Source organism: Zootermopsis nevadensis, unplaced genomic scaffold (genome assembly GCF_977971745.1).
Source record: "Zootermopsis nevadensis isolate Lab colony 2312 unplaced genomic scaffold, Znev_1.0 Znev_ptg000030l, whole genome shotgun sequence".
In the NCBI taxonomy this organism is placed as follows: Eukaryota; Metazoa; Arthropoda; class Insecta; order Blattodea; family Termopsidae; genus Zootermopsis; species Zootermopsis nevadensis.
Genome location: NW_028259162.1, coordinates 1,028,681 through 1,050,175, shown reverse-complemented (window position 1 = coordinate 1,050,175; position 21,495 = coordinate 1,028,681). Strand labels below are relative to the sequence as shown.

Sequence of the window (21,495 nt, the reverse complement as noted above, 5' to 3'; positions counted from 1 at the left end):
GTAACAGCACGGCCTTGAAGCTGAACTTCGACGAATCTATAAATAGTCGCCAATCTTTTGGAACATTTTCATAAGGCCGTTAATGTAATTACAATGGCATGTGCTTAAACTTCAAAACTCACAATTAAAGTGAGGTTATGGGACACTGCCAGTGTAGGCAACCTGCAAAAAAAATATCCCTATGGAATAAAGAAATTCACTCTGAGGTTTTCATAGCGGCGAGTATGAAGATTTCTGTCTTCTGGGTTGTTGCGCTGTGTAGTCTGGTCGATGTTAACCAACGTTTCAGAGGTCATACTGCCTCCGTCATCAGGGCGATGAATATTCATCAGAAGACAGAAATATTCAAGAAATTCACTCATCTGGTAGACGTTAAGACAAAATTGCACAAAAATGGTAAGCGATGGAAAATTTTCAAGGCCATATTTGAATTTTGCGCAAAAAATACAATACGAAACACATATTTTCATCCATGTTACCGAAACATTGTTGGCCAGTGTTCTCCATTCGGTTCACTGATATTTCTGGGCCGGGAACATAGAAACACTGGGTGACAGTCGCCGTTGAAGCGAGAATCTTAGAGTCTTACAGAAGCCAGTACTCATCCCGCAAACGGAATATCGACTACTCAAAAAATCACTCGCCTCTCAGCAAAATTGAAAAGTTTCCGGGAGGTCAGTAACCTCAATGTTACGGCCGTATCGACCATCTTGCTCACGTGACCTGTCTGTCCGTCTGTCCACACTCAAACAAGACTTAGCAGAATTTGTCTTTGAACTGTTCCGCTAAAAGAAGGAAATCAATATACAAGAAAACAAATACGTTCTGAGAAAAGCATAAGATGTCACTTTGCTTCGAATGCTTCAAGAATCTACGCACGGGCTAGGATAAATTATGAATCAATAATCGTACGAGTTGTAGAGCTGTCACAGCAGACTGAGGGCGTTGGACAACAGGGAGCTGAGGTGAAAATCGCGTGTTTCAAAACGGAAGCCAGGGGATGCGGGTTATGATAACGAGAAAGAGAGAGTCACTTTCTCCACCAGATAGAAAGCGGGCGCTGCTGCCCGAACACCTCGTGTGCAAACTCGGAGACTGTACACGTCGTCTCCACTGCGAATGTCCAAATATTTTCGTAGGCACTTCGACTTCAAACACGACCAAATTCAGACTTGAACCGAGCACGAAGCTCAGCGCCTGATGGTTAGACAACATCTCGTTCACTCGAGTGTGGCAGGCGGACTACACGAACTATTTCAGTGTCCGGGTGTCCGCTATTGATAGAACAGCCAAGCCGTGGCTGGCAGATCGACTTCTGTGTGTGTCACCGACGGCAAAAAGTCGCAATTCTGATCTTGGAATTCGTCACCGGGTGTGCAACTAACAGTTCTGTTTGAGAAACCGATACTCCCTCAGTTGGTCAACAAATCTGCCGCCTTTTACGGAAGTAGAAGCCACGGTGGTCTAGCAGTTAGAACGCTGGAATTGTAATCCTGGGGTCTCGGGTTCGATTCCCGGCGGTGCCCGAATTTATAACTTGTGTTGGGCAAGGCCGTGGTCTAGGCAACACGGAGTTTTCCTCCGTGGCATCCCAACAATTACTCCATTCACACACAGAAGAAGGCAATGGCAAACCACTTCTGGATCATCTGCCAAGAACGTATATGAACAGGTCCCAGTCCGAGAAAAGGATGGAAGGATCCTGTTCATATGGACCTGTCGTCAGACAGAACACTAAATAAATAAAATAGAATGTACACGAAGTCGACACGGCGGGGGGGGGGGGGTGTGTCTCTTGTCCGAATCCAACACTTCATTGTGGCAAACAGTTCTCTGTCCATACTTGGCAGAAAACTGTGTATGGATCTCCGTCGATTTAATTACTTAAGACACATTAAGAAAACGAGCTGTACTCGGTTCAAAACTGTAAAGGACCAGGCTTCTGTACGTCACACTCACTCGACACTAACGGACTAGGATTGAACCACACTCGCAGCATTTCTCGGCCTGACCACGGCAATATCTCAGCAGTGCTGCCAGTTACACAACGAAAATATTTCAACACTGTCACACGTTTTTTTAATGTCCTTAATGAAACGGGGAGAAAAATTAACAGCGACAGAATTTTCGTGGGGATTCTCTTTGAAAACGGGTATTTGGAAGACCAAGAAGTAGATCGGAAGGCAATATTAATTAAGATGGATCTCAGGCTGTGATGTGGAGAATCGCGTTCAGTGGGAGGAATTTCGTATTTTGTGTTGAAACTTCGAATTCTGTTGCCGGGGAAACTGAGATCTGGGTTGATTTCAAAAAAAAAAAAATTCACAAATTTCGAAGCTTCCCATTACCTGATATCCGTTCGGTCCACTGCATTCGGGCACCCTAAATCTTCAGAATCACCACAGCACTGTGCATAAGTCACCGTTCTTTACTTTCAACCGAGTATCATCGTGACAGGCGCGGACAGACTGACAGCAACACACCGCACACAGCGCTCACGAGCGAACGGGGACGAATCGTCCTGCGCGATAGCAACTCTGCCCCCCACCCCCACCCAAATGGGCGCCGCGCCGGTCGATAAAACTCACTTGTCATCGATATCTACGTCCGATTTATTTACTTGGAGATGCGGGGTGAGGGGATACGTAATTGTCTGATTAGACACGTCGGTATTACAGCTCTCTGCGTTGCTGTTCCGTTGTCTTCCGGTAGCATATGAGAGGACAATAAAAATTGGGACATGCAGAAATCATTCTGGATGCAAGACGTGAGTCAAACTGGAAGATCCAAGTGAGAATTAGGGTTCTCAGGGCGACGAGTATGAAAATGGTTGTGTTCTGTTGACTGAGGCTGCAGTGGTGCCTCAATCATCAGGAGATGATCACCAACGCTGATCCCGTCTCATTCTCATCCCAATTCAACGATGAAAGATCTCGATCGCTGAACGATTGAAGAGGTAAAATTCTCCGAAACGTCGGTCGATATCAGATTACACTACGCAATATCACAGACGACAGCGATCTTTCAATGAAGAGTCAATTTTCCACAAGACATCGACGTAAATCATTGCACAATTATTTCCACATTTATCACACTCACGTTACTTTGGGCCCCTCAACAGAGTGTCCGAATAGAACCTCGTATCATGAGACGGGAAGAAATACTACACGCGAAACACAGCGAGTCAGCGTGACGTCACCACAACGCGGTCCCATTACAAGCCACAGGCCTAATTAAACTGCGTCATGTCGTATCACAGCGGTGGCCCCTCTACGCTGGATGTTCATTCCATGTGCACAATAACGAAGAATTACTCAAAACGGAAATTTTGAATTCTCAACTGGAGCTAGACGTCTGTAGAGTCTGCCAGTTTCTGTTGTGCGCTGATAAAAATTATTTTAAAAGTGAACTCCCCCGTGCAAAATGGAATCGTTATGGACCATTATTATATATTTAGTGTTCTGTCTGAAGACAGGTCCATATGAACTGGATCCTTCCATCCTTTTCTCGGACTGGGACCTGTTCATATACGTTCTTGGCAGATGATCCAGAAGTGGTTTGCCATTGCCTTCTTCTGTGTGTGAATGGAGTAATTGTTGGGATGCCACGGAGGAAAACTCCGTGTTGCCTAGACCACGGCCTTGCCCAACACAAGTTATAAATTCGAACCCGAGACCCCAGGATTACAAGGCCAGCGTTCTAACCGCTAGACCACCTCATCTTATTATTATTATTTAGTGTTCTGTCTGACGACAGGTCCATATGAACAGGATCCTTCCATCCTTTTCTCGGACTGGGACCTGTTCATATACGTTCTTGGCAGATGATCCAGAAGTGGTTTGCCATTGCCTTCTTCTGTGTGTGAATGGAGTAATTGTTGGGATGCCACGGAGGAAAACTCCGTGTTGCCTAGACCACGGCCTTGCCCAACACAAGTTATAAATTCGGGCACCGCCGGGAATCGAACCCGAGACGCTCAGGATTACAAGGCCAGCGTTCTATCCGCTAGACCACCGTGGCTTCTATGGAACCATTACGCACCAAAATGTAATTTCGTCTACGCACTGACGAAAGTTGCAGATGAAACACGTGGGCAGACGGACACGGTCTCCGAATTATTATCACTGACGGGGGAAAAACACACTAAATGTGAATAATTTCTGCAGTTCTGTGAGTCCTCTGATGCTGTAACTAACCGTGTCCACCTCATTCCGGTGATGCACATGTTTTTACTGCTATCACAGGTTTAATCATAATCGACAACCGATCTGAGTCCTGGGGCAGTTTCAGTTCCCTCGAACAAGATGGGGGATTCACCGCAAAACAAATGCTGTCAGCGCTAATGCAACAAGACGGGGCTCCCACTGGGGTACTCCTTACTGCGTCTAACTGAGACATCGTTTCTGTTTTACGATGACGATGCTTGTATTTTAACATACAGACTACAGTGAGGCTAGCAAAAACATACACTAATAATAAATTCTCTCGGTGGGTCATTTGTGTGCAGAATAATAAAGATGCCCACTACATTAAGACCAGATAAGATCTTAAAAAGATCCATACCGTCGCCATATTTGTAATTATTAAGATACGTAAAATGCTTTGTGCAGAATGTGCGTTTCTTACGCCTAGCCACAATATTTAATAAATAATCATAATCAAAAGAAAAGCAAATGTAGATTTCGCTCGCAGAAAAAGAAATATTTTCAAAAACCTCACATTCTTTATCTGATAACTGACTCCTTCTTGAGAAGCTGATAGCTGGTCAGCTGGCCAAGAAATCAACCGCCTTTTATGGAAGAAACACGAGCAGTCGCCACTGAGTCACGTCATAAAACGCTCGAGAAGCCGCCACTGATCTCAATACACTGGAAGGAAAATGAGACCCCACGAGCGCGAACGAGCCGCCACTGATCATGACGTCTCGTGTGTCACAAGAACAGTTGAGCGTTGTGCTCCGGGAGGGAAGGGTGTTTTGGCCAGCATCAGCATCTCAGTTCTCAGTCAGCGACGAAACGGGAAGGATTAGCGCGTCTGGGAGGAGAGGCGCTTGGCAAAACGCGATACGACGGAATCTGCTCTTCAGATGTTTCGTCATGAAACATCTTGCAACCCGATGAGAGTTTATTGTCGAGAAACAGTGGACAAGGCCTGGGGAAGAAGAACAGTGTTCAGATTTGCAGCCGTTCCGATAGGATAAGACCGGAAATGAATGTCAGTTCGCGAAACTTCGCGTAAGAGTCAGGTTGACCGGAGGACACCTGAAACAGTGCCAAAGAGTGGTGTTAAATTTTGTGTAAAAGGAATGGAAATTACCACAAATTACTACACATGTTGTTAGATACGAGAACTGTTGAAAAATTTTCAGTGCAAATTAAGAAACGCAGATATTAAAAAAAAAAAATGCAGTGAATTTTAGTGGTCTCAAGTTTCGCCCAAGACCGCGTGAGTTTTCGTCTCTGGAACTGCGACTAACCAGAAGTTTCCCGGGTATCGCCTCCGTGTATGGCCCCTGGGAAGGCTGGTCCCATGGCGTCGCTGGCCACCATCGACACGAGCTCCTCGATGTACGCACCCACACAGCTACTGAACTGGGTGTACCTGACGCTGGCCGATCAGAACGGTGCACCGACTTCTGAACAAGTCCCGGTAAGTTTCGTCACGGCTTACCCAAAAACACGTGACCCGCGGAGTGTGTTTGTGCCCGAAACAAAGCTCTGTTTGACATCCAATTCCCGAAACGTCGTTTTGATTTAAAACATTTATGACGATGGATTAAGTGTCTAATTATTTTCATGTTTATGGCAACACGTTATCGGCATAGAAGTTTAAACTCGACTTGAAATTAGGAAGGTTTCTTCAGGGATTAAATTCATATGCGTGGAATACTAGCATCTTGCTTTGTTGGTTCCATTTACAGAAAGTATGCACCGAAAGGCAGAAGAATCTGTATCTGCAATGCCCCGGGGGGCACTTTCAGTTTTAAACTTGGGGAGATAAGGGGTCCGGGCCCCAGATACAGAAAAACGTCGCTTCTTGTAGGAATTGAACCTGGGTCATTCAATCCGTAGTCAAGCATTTTATTTAACAAACGCTATCACAGTTAATGTGTGTTCCGGTATCAAACCCAAATGTGGGGGGCATAGCCCAATTCGTATCCTCACACCCAACCTTTGAAAATCTAATTTTTATTTATTTTTAATCTTATCCGTACGGGACTAGGTTCAAATCTCCTCCCTACAGACAAACGCCGTTATAAGGCCTTACGTCACGACCGCTTCCTGTCATATCCTTCCCAATCCACATAGTTCACTAACCATCGAATCTTTCGACGCTGTTTTGTTTGGGGGTACTCGCAGAACCACCAAATGAACCGCGAATAATATATAAATAAATTCTGAGCGCCACGAAACTGACGGACGGTCACTCAAGTCGCAAGATCATCCCGCCGATGAAGCTATGAAGTGCTGGCAAGTTGTAGCCTCACCGATGCTATTTATAGTTTTGTTTCTTGCTGTTCGTGTAAACAAGTGGCGTTCACTTGTTCCCCTGCACACATGCGACAGCAAATCATCTGTAGGGGCAGACACACGAAGTTGTCCTGTGCCCAAACACCCACCACGGAGACGAACACTCTCCTCTCTACTTCCACTCCAGTTCTTTGACGTTCTTTCTTTTCTCCATCTGCGGGCACCCCCCCCCCCCACTCAAAGGGCACAGACCCCACGAGGACCCTCTAAACGGGAGACTGAGTAGAATGAATGGACCAGACAGCGAAGTGGCAAATCACGTGACAGGTGGCTTTGCTCGAATTAATATCTCACTAATCCGACACTTCAATAAGAGTTTAATTTCTAACGGCGATGATTTTGAAAAAAATGACTTTTCCCCCTTCGATGATGGAGGCAGTTCGCACCCCCTGAAACGTCGGGTAAATTTTTACGCGAAACATCCCATGAGAAAGAAATCTTCAAATCGCTCATATTTTCCTTTATAACATCTGTTATGGTGGGACAATTACACGAAGTTCATTTCAGACTCAAGACGGAAGTTTTTCGGCGTCAAAGATCACGGGAGTTTTCAGCTTGTGAGTTGGCAACAGAATTACCGCCGTGATTCGTGCAGGACAGAATAATCATCAAAATATCGTTAAGGCGCGCTCTTAAAAACCACAAATGAATAGTGAATTTCAAATCTAAGATTTCATGACGTTCGACTAGGGCCTGTGGGCATGTGAGGGTGGTCGATGTTCATCTTGTGGATTGTGGCGCAACGCCGTCTCGACTTGCAGGTAGACACCGACTTTTCGGAGAGAAAAAAATGTGTCCATCTTCAGGGCCGACGTCTGAGCCCCAGAACATCGACGGCCTGTAGTCAGAATAAAGATTTCAAATTCTGGCTGTTCACACCCTCGAATTAGAGCTCAAACAAACTTTCAGCATTGATTTGAGCAGTTTGAATTTTGTGTTATATTTGACTGGGATGAACATGAAATACACTCGACCACTCACATTTTCAATTTCGGACGAAACGTGGCCCGACAGACATCGGTGTATGTCCCATACAAAATAAAACACGCGGACAGACTTTCCTAACTCTGATGATACCACCTGAGCCGCGATTTCAAATTATAAAACTGACCGTGAAGGTTTGACAGTGCGACCAACGGAGGATTCCCCACCCACAGCTTCGCAATGTCACCAAAACAAGTATACATCTGAGTCAATAGAACGCAAGGCTTCAGAGCCCAAACGATTCGCTTAACTGAACTTCACAATGCATTTTATTGACCATTTCACAGGCCTGCAGTGAGTGTCGACGTTTCTGTGTTACCTTCAACTGCGCCCGCCCGCCATCTTCGTATTATCAGAAGCATAAAGTGATATAAAAGAGTGGACTGGCAATCCGTTCCCTGGAAATGCGAGGTAAAGGGAACTGGATCTGCGTCCCGGGTCGCTATGAAGATTATTCGCCCAGGAATGCAAACATAGCAACGGGTGTCGGATGTAGCTATTCCCCACAGCCCAGGGCTGTCCTGGAGGCAGGCCGCAGTCAGTACGTCCCATATAAATAACAGAATATTCTCTACACGGTTGGGGAAAAAAATGTGAAAGCCATTTGTCCGCAAATCCTGTAATTCAGTCCAAACCCTGGGCAGACAATAGCTGATGCAACCCCTTAAGCACAACCTTTATATTCACTCGGCTGAGGACTTGGTGCCCGGGGTTCGATTCTTTACAGGGGCAAAAACTTTTTCTTTGCAATCTACAACTGTGTCCAAAATGACTCTGGGGCCCGTCCACTCGAAGTTGACACCGACGAAAGGGGTCTTTTACCAAGGTACACCCGCGATTCACCTTTGTCTTGTGCCTAGGTTAAGAATGCATGTTAAGCGTCCCCTACACACTTTTGTACCATGGTGCTTGGTCACAGGGCAACCGAACGATTATGAACTTAATTATGGCGAAAACTTAATGTGACATTCACAGCTCGCAATCTCTCCAGAACGCGGCCACTGGCCGTGCCCCTTGATTTGAACAATATGAGAACCAAGTTTGGTTTGGATCTGTCTTCATGCTTCGGTAAAAACATTCCCTTGGTGTAAACACGAACGTTCAAACACAAATTCCTCAACCAGTACAATCCACTCCATACTTTAAGTGCCTATTTCTCATATGATTTTTTTAATATTATCCTCCCATCTATGCCTTATCACTGAGATCGTCTCATTCCTCGATTTCCGGACCAAAATACGTGCTTTGCCGTCTAAACGTCCCTGATTTAATAATATTATGTTAAAAGCGAAGCTCCTGTTGCTTAGACAAACCAAAGCACGTGGATATGTGAGCCCCGCCCACTGCGTCACGCCCCTGACGCGTGCTTACATTTTAAGGGCGGGTTTACGGATTTCACGATGATCCGTGCGTTCTCAAGTAAATCCCAGAAGCTCTCGTCGGCGATACCGAGGAGGAAGTTTGTGTAGAACGCAGAGATGACCGAGTTTACACGTCCGTTTGGCAAAGTTCAAATACCGTATCTGAATGGGGATGCGACTCGTAATGGTTCCTCACCTCTCCACTGTGCAGGCAAATCTAAATTAGATTTCCGTCTTCTGGGTTGTTGCGCTGTGTAGTCTGGTCGATATTAACCAACGTTTCAGAGGTCATACTGCCTCCGTCATCAGAGTATGAAGATTTCTGTCTTCTGGGTTGTTGCGCTGTGTAGTCTGGTCGATATTAACCAACGTTTCAGAGGTCATACTGCCTCCGTCATCAGAGTATGAAGATTTCTGTCTTCTGGGTTATTGCGCTGTGTAGTCTGGTCAATATTAACCAACGTTTCAGAGGTCATACTGCCTCCGTCATCAGAGTATGAAGATTTCTGTCTTCTGGGTTGTTGCGCCGTGTAGTCTGGTCGATATTAACCAACGTTTCAGAGGTCATACTGCCTCCGTCATCAGGGCGATGAGTATGAAGATTTCTGTCTTCTGGGTTATTGCGCTGTGTAGTCTGGTCAATATTAACCAACGTTTCAGAGGTCATACCGCCTCCGTCATCAGAGTATGAAGATTTCTGTCTTCTGGGTTGTTGCGCCGTGTAGTCTGGTCGATATTAACCAACGTTTCAGAGGTCATACTGCCTCCGTCATCAGGGCGATGAGTATGAAGATTTCTGTCTTCTGTGTTATTGCGCTGTGTAGTCTGGTCGATATTAACCAACGTTTCAGAGGTCATACTGCCTCCGTCATCAGAGTATGAAGATTTCTGTCTTCTGGGTTGTTGCGCCGTGTAGTCTGGTCGATATTAACCAACGTTTCAGAGGTCATACTGCCTCCGTCATCAGGGCGATGACGGAGGCAGTATGACCTCTGAAACGTTGGTTAACATCGACCAGACTACACAGCGCAACAACCCAGAAGACAGAAATCTTCATACTCACCGCTGTGAGAACCTCAAGTCTTACAAATCTAAATTAGTTGTTTCCCCCAAAGACGAGTTTTCTTGGTGACAAAATGTCAGGCGAGTAGAATTTCTGCCCGACGAGCCGAGCCAAGGTCTTACGTCTTGAATATTATTACTGGAAAGTAATTTTCATTGAGCTGTCATGATATTAATTACAATTACGTCTGAAATTATTAAACTAACCACAGCAGTAACAATCCCTGGAGCGAATCTCCAGAACTTATAAATAATTTTGCATTCGAACCACGGCCGAACTAGAAATTGGACATAAATTCTGTTATTTCCCCAAAAGTCTGTCAAAAATATTTCTATTCTCACCGTCCGGGTTCCCTCTATTACCAAATTTAATGGAAATGTCGGGCGTAGAGCCTCTGTTCCTGGCTTCAAAACCAGACAGTGCGTTCTTCACCCCCCAAACCGACGTTTTCTGCACAGAGGCTCCAACATTCATATAAAACAAAAAAACAAGTTGTGTACTGAGTTCACATAACTGGCGATACGAAAGGCAGGCGGTGCATTTGATGTTACGAACATTCGGAAATCCGCTGTGCGGGATAAGAGGAATTGTGGTGGAGGTTATTTATTGCAGAAAGACCCGACTTCTTCAGTGAACTGGTTCAGCAAGTGGCTGCCTTAAGGGTAGGGCGATGACCCAGCTAATTCTGTTAAAGAAGCCGCCCTTCGGTGCTGGCTGCGTGGGGTGGACTCCCCCGTCTAATTCTGAAAAGGCAACAATCTGTTGGCCATGTCCTCATACGTCGTGGGCCTCAGGAAGAACAGCTACCCTTGCCGTGTAGGGACTGCCTTCAGGGCGAAGTTGATGAACATAAGCAGCGGAACGCGCACTTATTTTTTTTTCGGAGGCGGGGTGGAAAGTGGGTAGCGGATTTTACCCAGAAACCAAAGTATTTTTTAATATTTCCTTTCTACCTGCTGAATATATACTGGATTCAGTTGGCTCAATTTAGGGTTCGTGCCAACGAGGTAATGAATGTTGTGGTTTTAATGAAAGTGTAGATGAACGTAGCACCTATAGTAAAAAAAAAAATAATCAGGTACCTTGTCCTTACCAATTCCGTTTCTGTTCAGAAAAGATACTGCGTCTACCAAGATCTCCAGGGGAAAAAATGACTCGGGGTAATTAAATGGATGACGTTTCGCCATCGATGGACAGTTCCCAGTTTTGAGGGTATTGGTTGGGAAACCTGAGGGGAAGAGACCGCTGGGGAGACCTAGACGTAGATGAGAGGATAATCTCAGGCGGGATCTATGGGAGATAGGAGTTGAAGGAGACTGGATTTTGTTGGCCCGGGACAGGGTCCGGTGGAGGGCTTTGGTTAATTCGGTGATGAACCTTTGTGTTCGGTAAGCCATCTGGTTGGTTGGGTCCACTATTTGGGAAGCCTGAGGGAAAGAGACCGCTGGGGAGACCTAGACGTAGATGGGAGGATAATCTCAGGCGGGATCTATGGGAGATAGGAGTTGAAGGAGACTGGATGTTGTTGGCCCGGGACAGGGTCCGGTGGAGGGCTTTGGTTAATTCGGTGATGAACCTTCGGGGTTCGGTAAGCCATCTAATTAGTTAGTTAGTTGTGGGTTGCATAACCCAACCAACACGGTATCATCCACATGCCCCATTTTAAATTTCAGAACTCTTCGCTCAATTTCATCTTATGTCGAGGCTTATGATGCCGGCTTCATTCTACATCTTTACCTTCTCAGAAACACGCGCAATGCGGAGTTCCTTTTTACAGGTTTAAAATGAACGCCATGTCTGACGTAGAAACGCGAACAGACGTAGAAGCAAGCGGCAGGCAAGAGACGCTCTAAATAGCTGCGTATTTGCCAGATCCACATTGAATTGATTTCCTTGGGATGCAGATAGTAAATTTGACCGAGTGACTACGTGAGCGTGACAGGGTCGTGCCCCCTCCCTTCCGGGTCCAGCATCCTTTCAGGAGTAACAGGTTATCTCATCTCGGGTCCTGTAGAAGGAAGATTGTCGGTCACTCTTGACGTGGCTACAGTTAGCAGGATGCATCAGAGATATACAGGGTGATTCAAAAGTCTCTGTGTATCTGTACGAACACGAAGACTGTATATTTCTCATCGCGGGACCGGCTTTCGGTTACAAGTGTTGGTCCATGCGCGCACAGGGACTTATGAATTACTTTCGGCTCCTCGACGGTGGAGACGTCATTTTGTCGGATTCCAATTCGCCGATGTCCTAAAATTTCAGGGAACAGAAGTCATTTTCGTGAAAGTCATCACATTTGTTGATTTTTTAAAAAATTTGCTCAAACATGATTTCTCAGTTTAAGCAACAAGGACCACAGTCTGGTGTTTGTTTTGCTGAATTACAGGTAATACCAAAAACAACTCTTATTTCGGTCATAATTTCTTTTGACAAAGAGACCCTTTTTTCTCGGAACCGACGAATTTACGCACACACACTCAAGATGAATGATACAAAGTGAAAACAGACAGACGAAAAGATGGAAGGAAGTGGGCCCAACTCTGGGGGAGGGGATACAACTATCACCCGATCTATTAATCAGTCAAGCAAAGAACAATTCCTTCGAGAAACCAGCAGCGTCTCTGTTCTGGCCAGAGTCATCGAGTCAAGTGGACGGTATTTATGTCAACCTGACGACAGCTTCATACCATTTTGTAGCGGCGAAGGAACCCAGATCATCCCACCAAGCAGACACATGTGAGTTTTCTTGGCAACCGAGGGTGTGTCGAATTCCCCCGTTTTAAGGCATTGTACCTGGGACCGAGAAACATTTTCGCTGAAATGCTGACCTGGTGTTTCGGAAACAGTATGAATAATTCCATCCAGACTGCGTGGCCAAGGTTTGAGGCGTCTTCAACATTCAGAAATTTTTATCTTCGTTTTAAGTTAAAGAAACCCGTTCACCGAAACCGATAATCCTCTGCGCAATACTCGGTCGCCTAAGCATGATTTGTACAAATCCAAGATGGACCTGGAGTGTTTTCCAAGACTTTCTTGGGCTTTCAGAACTGTTTAGGACACATTTTGACCCACACATCCTCTGACAAGCCACTAACATTTGTAAAATTAAGTACTATTTGATGTTTTCAGGGCGGTGAGTACGAAGATCGCTGTCATCTGGGTTGTATCGCCGTTATTTACTTATCGCCCTGATGATGGAGGCGGCAAGGGCCTCTGAAACGTTGGTAAACGTCTTGGAGATTACACGGCGCTACTACCCAGAAGACAGCCATCTTCGTTTCATCAAAATTTAATCTTGTAACGAAAAATTATGACAACGCACCGTTTATAATTTTCAGTCGAAGATCCTTCCACCGGTATGGAGCCCGTTCCCAACAGCACAGACGTACAATTACAACTATAACAATGGTTACAATAGCAGCAGCCTCTCAGGGGGGCTCAGTGGACTCGCCAACGCGCTCAACGCGGGCCTAGGCAACTGTCTCACCACCGGCACCTTGAGCGAAAGTATAGGCAAGTACATTATTTATTATCCGCGTCAGTTTACTTGGCGTCTGCTCGTCACGGCTTGGTTTATGCAACGAGACGGCGCAGCAGATGTTCACCGGTCAAAAATAACATTCTGCGCGGCCGTATTCGTTCCATTGTTACAGGTGCAAGCTGCAAATGTTATTTTGATCGGTAAGCATGCGCAAGGCGTTTCATATAACGCCCTTCTGGGACTCCCCCCTACCTTTTTTTTTTGTGTTCTGTCTGACGACAGGTCCCTATGAACAGGATCCTTCCATCCTTTTCTCGGACTGGGACCTGTTCATATACGTTCTTGGCAGATGATCCAGAAGTGGTTTGCCATTGCCTTCTTCTGTGTGTGAATGGAGTAATTGTTGGGATGCCACGGAGGAAAACTCCGTGTTGCCTAGACCACGGCCTTGCCCAACACAAGTTATAAATTCGGGCACCGCCGGAAATCGAACCCGAGACCCCAGGATTACAAGGCCAGCGTTCTAACCGCTAGACCACCGCGGCCTTCCCCCTACCTTATGATATGTTATATCGTATATGATTCATTGTCGAAGAGTATAATTATGACATTATTTAAAATCAAACGTTTCCGACAGGAAAGGTTTACCAATTAAGTAAAATTATGAGTGCGCGCTTACTATAGACTAAACTATGTCCCAATATTCAGTCTTAAATGTCAACATTTAGGAACACGTGACACCATAAAATGAAAGACGAATATAAAGACTGTAATGTACGCGTCCGAAAGAAAGTAGTCTTTTAAAAATTACAAGGAACAATAAGCAGGCGAGTTGACAACGATGTGTGAATGTGGTGACCAGTGGCGGCTCTTACTTGCAGGAGATCTCGCGGATCACTTCACAGAACTGAGCCTGGGTCTGGAGAGGAAGCCGACAAAGAGGCCACCCCCCACATACCTCTGTCACCTGTGTTTCAAGAAAGGACACTACATCAAAGACTGCCCTCAGGTAAAACTAGATCAGCTGACGTCGTCGTATTTCGGACGTCTCCAGTTTAATAAAACCGCTGACTTCACAAGCAATTAATGCGTATCTCAGTCAGTACAGGCCCCATTTATTTATAGTTACTCGGCAGCGACTTTCGAGAACGTAAATCAATTGTGGTTTCGAATGGCCACGCCTCCACTGCTACGTCTAGATGAGTCATCGAACGTCACGCTCGAGTGAATGACTGCTTTGACATATATTTAGCCCTTTGAAGCCGAAGCTCGTCTAAATGATATTTACAAATCCAGTCCGTACCGCGAAGAAAACACCACACTTCACCATTACAAAGATCGAATGGTTAACGCTGTTTAAGGAAATAATCGCTGTTTACAGTGAGAATCATAGTTCGTCTAAATAACATTTAAGAATTCAGTCCGTACCGCGAAGAAAACACAACACTTCACCATTACAAAGATCAGCTGGTTAACGCTGTTTAAGGAAATAATCGCTGTTTACAGTGAGAATCATAGTTCGTCTAAATTACATTTAAGAATTCAGTCCGTACCGCGAAGAAAACACCACACTTCACCATTACAAAGATCAGCTGGTTAACGCTGTTTAAGGAAATAATCGCTGTTTACAGTGAGAATCATAGTTCGTCTAAATTACATTTAAGAACCCAGTCCCTACCGCGAAGAAAACACTACACTTCACCATTACAAAGATCAGCTGGTTAACGCTGTTTAAGGAAATAATCGCTGTTTACAGTGAGAATCATAGTTCGTCTAAATTACATTTAAGAATTCAGTCCGTACCGCGAAGAAAACACCACACTTCACCATTACAAAGATCAGCTGGTTAACGCTGTTTAAGGAAATAATCGCTGTTTACAGTGAGAATCATAGTTCGTCTAAATTACATTTAAGAACCCAGTCCCTACCGCGAAGAAAACACTACACTTCACCATTACAAAGATCAGCTGGTTAACGCTGTTTAAGGAAATAATCGCTGTTTACAGTGAGAATCATAGTTCGTCTAAATTACATTTAAGAATTCAGTCCGTACCGCGAAGAAAACACCACACTTCACCATTACAAAGATCGAATGGTTAACGCTGTTTAAGTAAATAATCGATGTTTACAGTGAGAATCATACGAAAAAACATAAATACAAAATGTAGACTCGCTGATTGTTAAAACAGATGGTACATATAGTTACCGCAGGACTTTAAAGGCGTAAATTAGGTCACGACCGCCATCGTACATGTCCTTTCCAATTAATTGTTAACCATCAGACGCTTCGTAGTCTGAGCTGTTGACACAGATGTTAAATAAACCGCACACAAATATCTCGCTGTGACGATGTGTGACGTCACGTATAAGGTTAGGTGGGAACAAAAATGACTGCAGTTTATTTCTGTCCTGTGCCAAGAACGTAACGAAGGAACTAAGTGCTTGAGTAAAACTGAATTCAATGTTACGCATTTTAGACGGTGGCTGTTTCAGAGACAGGATTTTTGAGGTTTTCGCGGCGGAAAGTCTGAAGTTGGCTGTCTTCTGGGTTGAAGCGCATTATAGTCTGGTAGAAGTGTACCAAACTTTCAGAGGTCCCTGTTGCCTCCATCATCAGGGAGGTGGTAGGTTACCAGACTACTCGGCGAACTATCCCAGAAGACAGTCGAGGCTTCACTTCTAGCCCAGAGGTTCCCAAAAATTTTATACCTTGCACCCCCCCTTAAAACATTTCATAAATTTCACGCCCCCCCCTTCCAGAACACGTGCAAGAAAAACAGATTTGACGTAAATTTTAGCTATGAGTATAGAGCACTGTAAAGACAAACTAAAACTGCCTCAACCAAGCAAAGGATGTTAAAAATATTTCTCCATATTTCGTTAAAGAAAGTTTTTCATACAAACAGCAAACCCCCCCCCCCCCAACCAGGGGGGCGCGCCCCACACTTTGGGAACCTCTGTTCTAGCCAGTGCTCTGAGTATTGTATATATTACACAGTTTGTTTATAAATATGTGAGACGCAGGACTCGTGACCACAGCGTCAAATTTTACCTCCATTATTCCACATTCAGCATTTTGTTTGTTTTCAATTTGTTTGTATGAGTAAATATCTCCCTGTGTTCCTGTGTTGCTCACATATGCATCGATAACTTCGTAACAAGGGTCTGCTTTGTTGTGGATGACAGGTCAACCTTTTTTTTGGGGGGGGGGGGAGAGAGAGAGAGAGAGGTTCATGGCAACGGACAGTGATTGCGTCACGTTCCTGAGTGTACGAAGCCACAGAGCACGCGTGATCCCAGAACATCATCGTATTTATTGTTGGATTTTAACAATCGCTACGCATTCAACTGTTTAGGCTGGCGTTCAGTTATAGGATGACGATTGACTATTGTAAATAATCCGAAGAGGAGCTATCGTAGCATTTGCCCCGGAGAACCGCTAACAAACATCTTACCGGAAGAGCTGGTCTCGACACTGTGAGGTCCTCCTAACACGAAGCAGGAGTGCCAACTAGTTAATCGGCGAAGTACGGACACACGGATGAAACATCTGAATGGGAATCTGGTTATGGACACTTAACAACTGGTCCCAGGAACGAATGAAGAGGATCCCTGCATTTTTATGACTTTCGAAGGTTCATGACCTTATTCGTAATCCGCCACTGGACCCTATCCTGGGTCAGATGAATCCTGTCCACACACAATCAGACTCTAGTTCTGTATGCTCCGTTTTAATATTGTCCTCCCATCTACACTTTGGTATTTCAGGTGGTTCTTATTGGCATCAGTTCTTCAATATTCCCGTACGTGCTACATGTTCCGCCCATCTCTTCATTCACGGAGAAGAATTAGTGGATCCAGAATTGAAGTAAATCCTGCAGTTTGCGAGTTTCAAGGCTTAATTTCCAATTGGTCCTGTGCCTTGCGAGTGAGATGTGTGTAACGCCACTGATGCAGGAGCCACGTCATTGTTTTCTGACGTCTTAATTGAGAAGATACCAAGTGGTGACCCGCAATTACACACTTGAATCACTGACGTCACCAGAAGATCTCAGCGAGGCCACCCTTTTCCATCGACCTCAAACATTTCGTTTGGAAGTAAGGAATCCAACATGGCGATCGTGCGAACGTTTGGAGTGTGACACCACCCGAAGAACAATCAACTTCTCTAGAAAATGTTTCCTCCTGTGGACGAAATGTGAAACTGGATGATAACTATCGCTTGACATGAGTGGAGTTCCATCTCCACGTCTCCTGTGCGCCTTAACGGGAGGATACTACCAGACGTACGTGGGTGTGTAAAGTGAACAGAGAATGTAGCAAATATCAAAAACGAGTGTTTACTGACGAAGCAAACATGTTTTAAAGACAATACAGTAGATTCCGGTTAATTGGGGCACCCGTTTGTTTGGGGACAAATCTTAAACAAACCTTTTTAACCCTTTACGTGGAACTTCAATTGTTCCAGAACGTTCTTGTCCCGATGTGTACGTGACCAATTGTCGATTGTCGCTCTACTGGCCACTCCTGACACTAACAATGGCGTCCGTTGTGTCGCTGTGTTGTTATCGGTAGCGAGACACAACGAACTGCGTTATTTCTTCGAAATGTTTGTATGTGTGAGAGAGAGAGAGAGAGGGTCCTCGCTCACAATTAACGATGCCCTACCTTCTGCTATAAACATGCAGAAGAATTCTGGGAAGTTGACGTTGTTGATACAGGCAAGTCGAGATACGAGCACTGAATGCTGTTCAAGATATCTGACGCTCGAATCGGATTTCAGTCTGAAGTTTCTCGCCGTACTCAGTTCCTCTGGACAAATGCTAAGTTAACTTGCATGTACATTCGACGTCGACCCAAATAACCTATGCTACATAGTTTTCGAATTATTTTCTGTAGTGTGGAAATTAAGAAAATTCAGGAAGGTAAAGGAATGGTGAGCTGCTCTGGGAATTTGAGTCACAAGTGACGCTCCGCTGGAAGCCTGGAGACGTTCTATGTCTTACGGTGTCGGCCATTTGTTTTACAAACTACAAGGGGGTTCGGAAGTATGAATAGTATTAAAAAAGATAGAAAGGTAAGTAAAATTTTTTGACGAGTTTGGCAACAGGACAGAAGCTTTCACCAAATGCGTGCTTTAATGTCACGGAAGGACTTAATCCCTTTACGTCGCGGTTCAAAGTTACCAGTACGGAGTTGCGAGCTTTGCTACTCTGCGAGTTCTGAGCTGTATTGACTTTCCAAGGCTTTGGTGTTAGTACGATTTCGCTGTGACCTTGAAGTTGCAATTTGGTGACGGCTGCAGTATTTCATGTCGTGGGGCCCATAGCAGATCTGGACGTGATGGTGAAGAGAAATACCTGTCAACAATCCAACCTCCCATAGCCAATGAGTACTGATTGTGCTGTGAGAAGACAGGCCAGCCACCTAGATCTAGTGCCGAGGTGGCACATCTTGATAACGTGGCACTTGGTTCAAGGGACAACCTGAGGACGATAATCACTTGTTCACAGGCGAGGCCCAAAGGCGAGGGTCTAACTCCCTACCAGGGAAAAAAGCGGTGTTTCGGGGAGTATAAGTGTCCTAAATGCAAGAGGAAATGGATGTCTGGGAACAGCTGGGCCAACATGGGGCAAGAATGCATCAAGTGCCACATCAACGTGTACCCACATAAACAGGTAAGTCCATCAGATTCTTTACTTGGCGTTGCTAGTTACGTAACTCATTTACAGTGAGGATATTTGGAAGCTGTGCCGCTAGGAGTAGGATATACAGCAACGAAAGTTGTGATCACGCATAACGGAAAGGCCGTGCCGTCAAATACCCTCGCCGCACTGCACATCAATGCCAGTTTGCTGCGATACCACCTCGCCTAGTAGTGACTATAAATGTCTAGGCGAAGTATATTGTTCATCTTCGTTTTGATGTCTGACTTATCACACGTCTCAGAAAAAAATCAGCATTCAAGTTTTTCTTCTAACTGGGCAAACATATTTGTGTCATTGCTCAAGACACATGGCGTAATAATTATAATTAACAGAAAAGAAAGTACAGTATATTGTACTATATTATATATACTATACATCGCGTTCTCTATGTTGGGGGGGGGGGGGGGGGGGGAATTGAACCCATATACGTTATTGATACTGCCGCTATCTATCGCAAGTGCCAGCCATATTCCAAAATTGTGTTGTATAATTGTAAGATTTAAGTTTGAAATGTGTTTGAATCACTTACCTTTCAGCGCAGTTGTTGCATCTGTATTTATTCATCAAACGCTTGGAGTCGGAAATTAACCCCATTCCACACAAAGCACACCACAGCACAAGTTCTTGCCTTCGTCATGCAGAAAACTAACCTGATTTACCCTCCGACAATCGCTCACATTCACTTCCGGAATCGAAGTACACAGACAAGTTTATTACTTGTTTTGACAGTCACAACTAATTCACAAAATAGCCCAAAGATGTCACATTGTGATGTCCCAGCAATGAAATTTTGTCTTCGAAATATAAACAAACTCTCCTTCACAACTTTATTGCTACTAGTACCTATCTATCACACATATCACAATTGATAAGCTTTAAAAGTTAATTTTAATACCCACTGAAGCTTTATAAATGCCTTCGGTATTTTGACAGTAACACAATGAAACTAGTGTTCTTACCTCACCATGTTTAGATACTAACAACCACCTGTAACAGGTTAGCCAATATGAGTCTGAAATAAAATACTCCCATGTCAATAAAATGTCCCATTTAATCAGAAAAGGGATTATTGAATATTTTATCAGGGTTATGTATGCCCACTTTCATACTTTTTTGTGATATTGATTAAGTATTTCACAGTTTAGAACTGACACTGATATTAATGTAATAACATCTTTATGTCTCATTTTATCCATTCATTTGTGATTCATAAATATTAATTGAAACCCTCGGTAAAGTTTAATTTCGTAAATAAATTAAACAATGGGTAGCTTCCACTACGTATTTTTTATATAAATCCAATATATCAGAACATCATGGTTCATAACATTTTTGTCTTCTTTATATTTTTTGTGTATGTTATCTCCTAAAACATCCAACAAATACTTCATGTTCCAATGTGTTCTTATTTATAGCGCCCTTTGGAAAAACCAGATGGACTTGATGTGTCTGATCAATCCAAGGTACATCCTCAGCATTTATGTGAGAAGTGCAAAAACCTTGGCTACTACTGTCGTCGTGTACAGGTCTAACACCGTCCTGTCTGATAAGAGGACAACTTCGAAATCTTGTCTACAGCAGTAGCAGACATCCTCTGTATGTAAATTTCTTTACTGTGAGTTATGGATACAGTTTTTGTGAACAGCTCTGTATACAAGACGAGGCCTGAGGGCCCATCCTGCGTTACGCGAGTTCTGAGGAGGACAACGGTAACTCGGGAGAGAAACAGAAATTATTCGAGTTGGCAAACAACACGACACTGGCTGACAGAAAACATTAATGCTGCCAAGAAGTTGGGCTAATTCTGTCGAGTAAAATTCAGGTTGAAGCTTGCATCTCTTTATCTTGCACCTGTTGGGTTTCTATCAAAGAACATGTTCCGCAAAAATTATATCTTTCTGTCTCCGATTCTAACGCTTGCACAATTGTGCACGCACATCATGATAATCCATAAGCCATTTCATCTCATGAAATAATTGCAGAAGGAAAGAACAATGAAATGTTGTATTTTGAATTGTGCTGTAAGTACCAATAGGGGAGTGATTTGTGCTTCAGATGGCCATGTTTGTTGCGTTGAAACTCAGGAATCTTAAAGGTCACTGTGGTTAAAGAAAACAAAACGAAAATAAGAGTAATGTAACATATCTGTTCTAGAACAACGATGTTTACTGTAAACATAAATCCTCATACTTTTGTAATGATGCATGATTAAGGTGATCGAGCGAGAAGCTCATCACTCTCGCCCATACATATTACTATGGTTTGAGAACGCTCGACGTAAGACTTTTCATGATGCGCTCCTGGAGGAATGGCAGCTACAGCAGCCAAATTTACAAAGGTATAAAAATAAATTTCCCTCTCTGCAATA

The 21,495-nt window shown here is 44.3% G+C and overlaps 2 protein-coding genes across 4 annotated transcripts in view; one reads left to right on the top strand and one right to left on the bottom strand.

The window, feature by feature from the left end:
- The window catches only part of LOC110827792 (cyclin-dependent kinase-like 2), a 29,019-nt gene extending 8,903 nt beyond the window's left edge, over window positions 1-20,116 (bottom strand). For 2 of the 3 annotated variants that reach the window (XM_087359033.1, XM_087359036.1), the window contains exon 1: window positions 19,657-20,116. The gene's annotated coding sequence lies outside the window, so the exon portion shown is untranslated. Of the gene's footprint in view, window positions 1-2,348; window positions 2,508-19,656 lie in introns of those variants that run through there. The other variant, XM_087359034.1, reaches the window with a different exon arrangement.
- Window positions 4,938-21,308, top strand: LOC110827790 (zinc finger CCHC domain-containing protein 24). The gene is made up of 5 exons (XM_022059792.2): window positions 4,938-5,649; window positions 13,277-13,451; window positions 14,301-14,428; window positions 18,933-19,097; window positions 20,543-21,308. Exons 1-5 carry the CDS (start codon window positions 5,506-5,508, stop codon window positions 20,657-20,659), a joined length of 729 nt encoding a protein of 242 aa, XP_021915484.1. The 5' UTR covers window positions 4,938-5,505; the 3' UTR covers window positions 20,660-21,308.
- The last annotated feature ends 187 nt before the right edge of the window (window positions 21,309-21,495 follow it).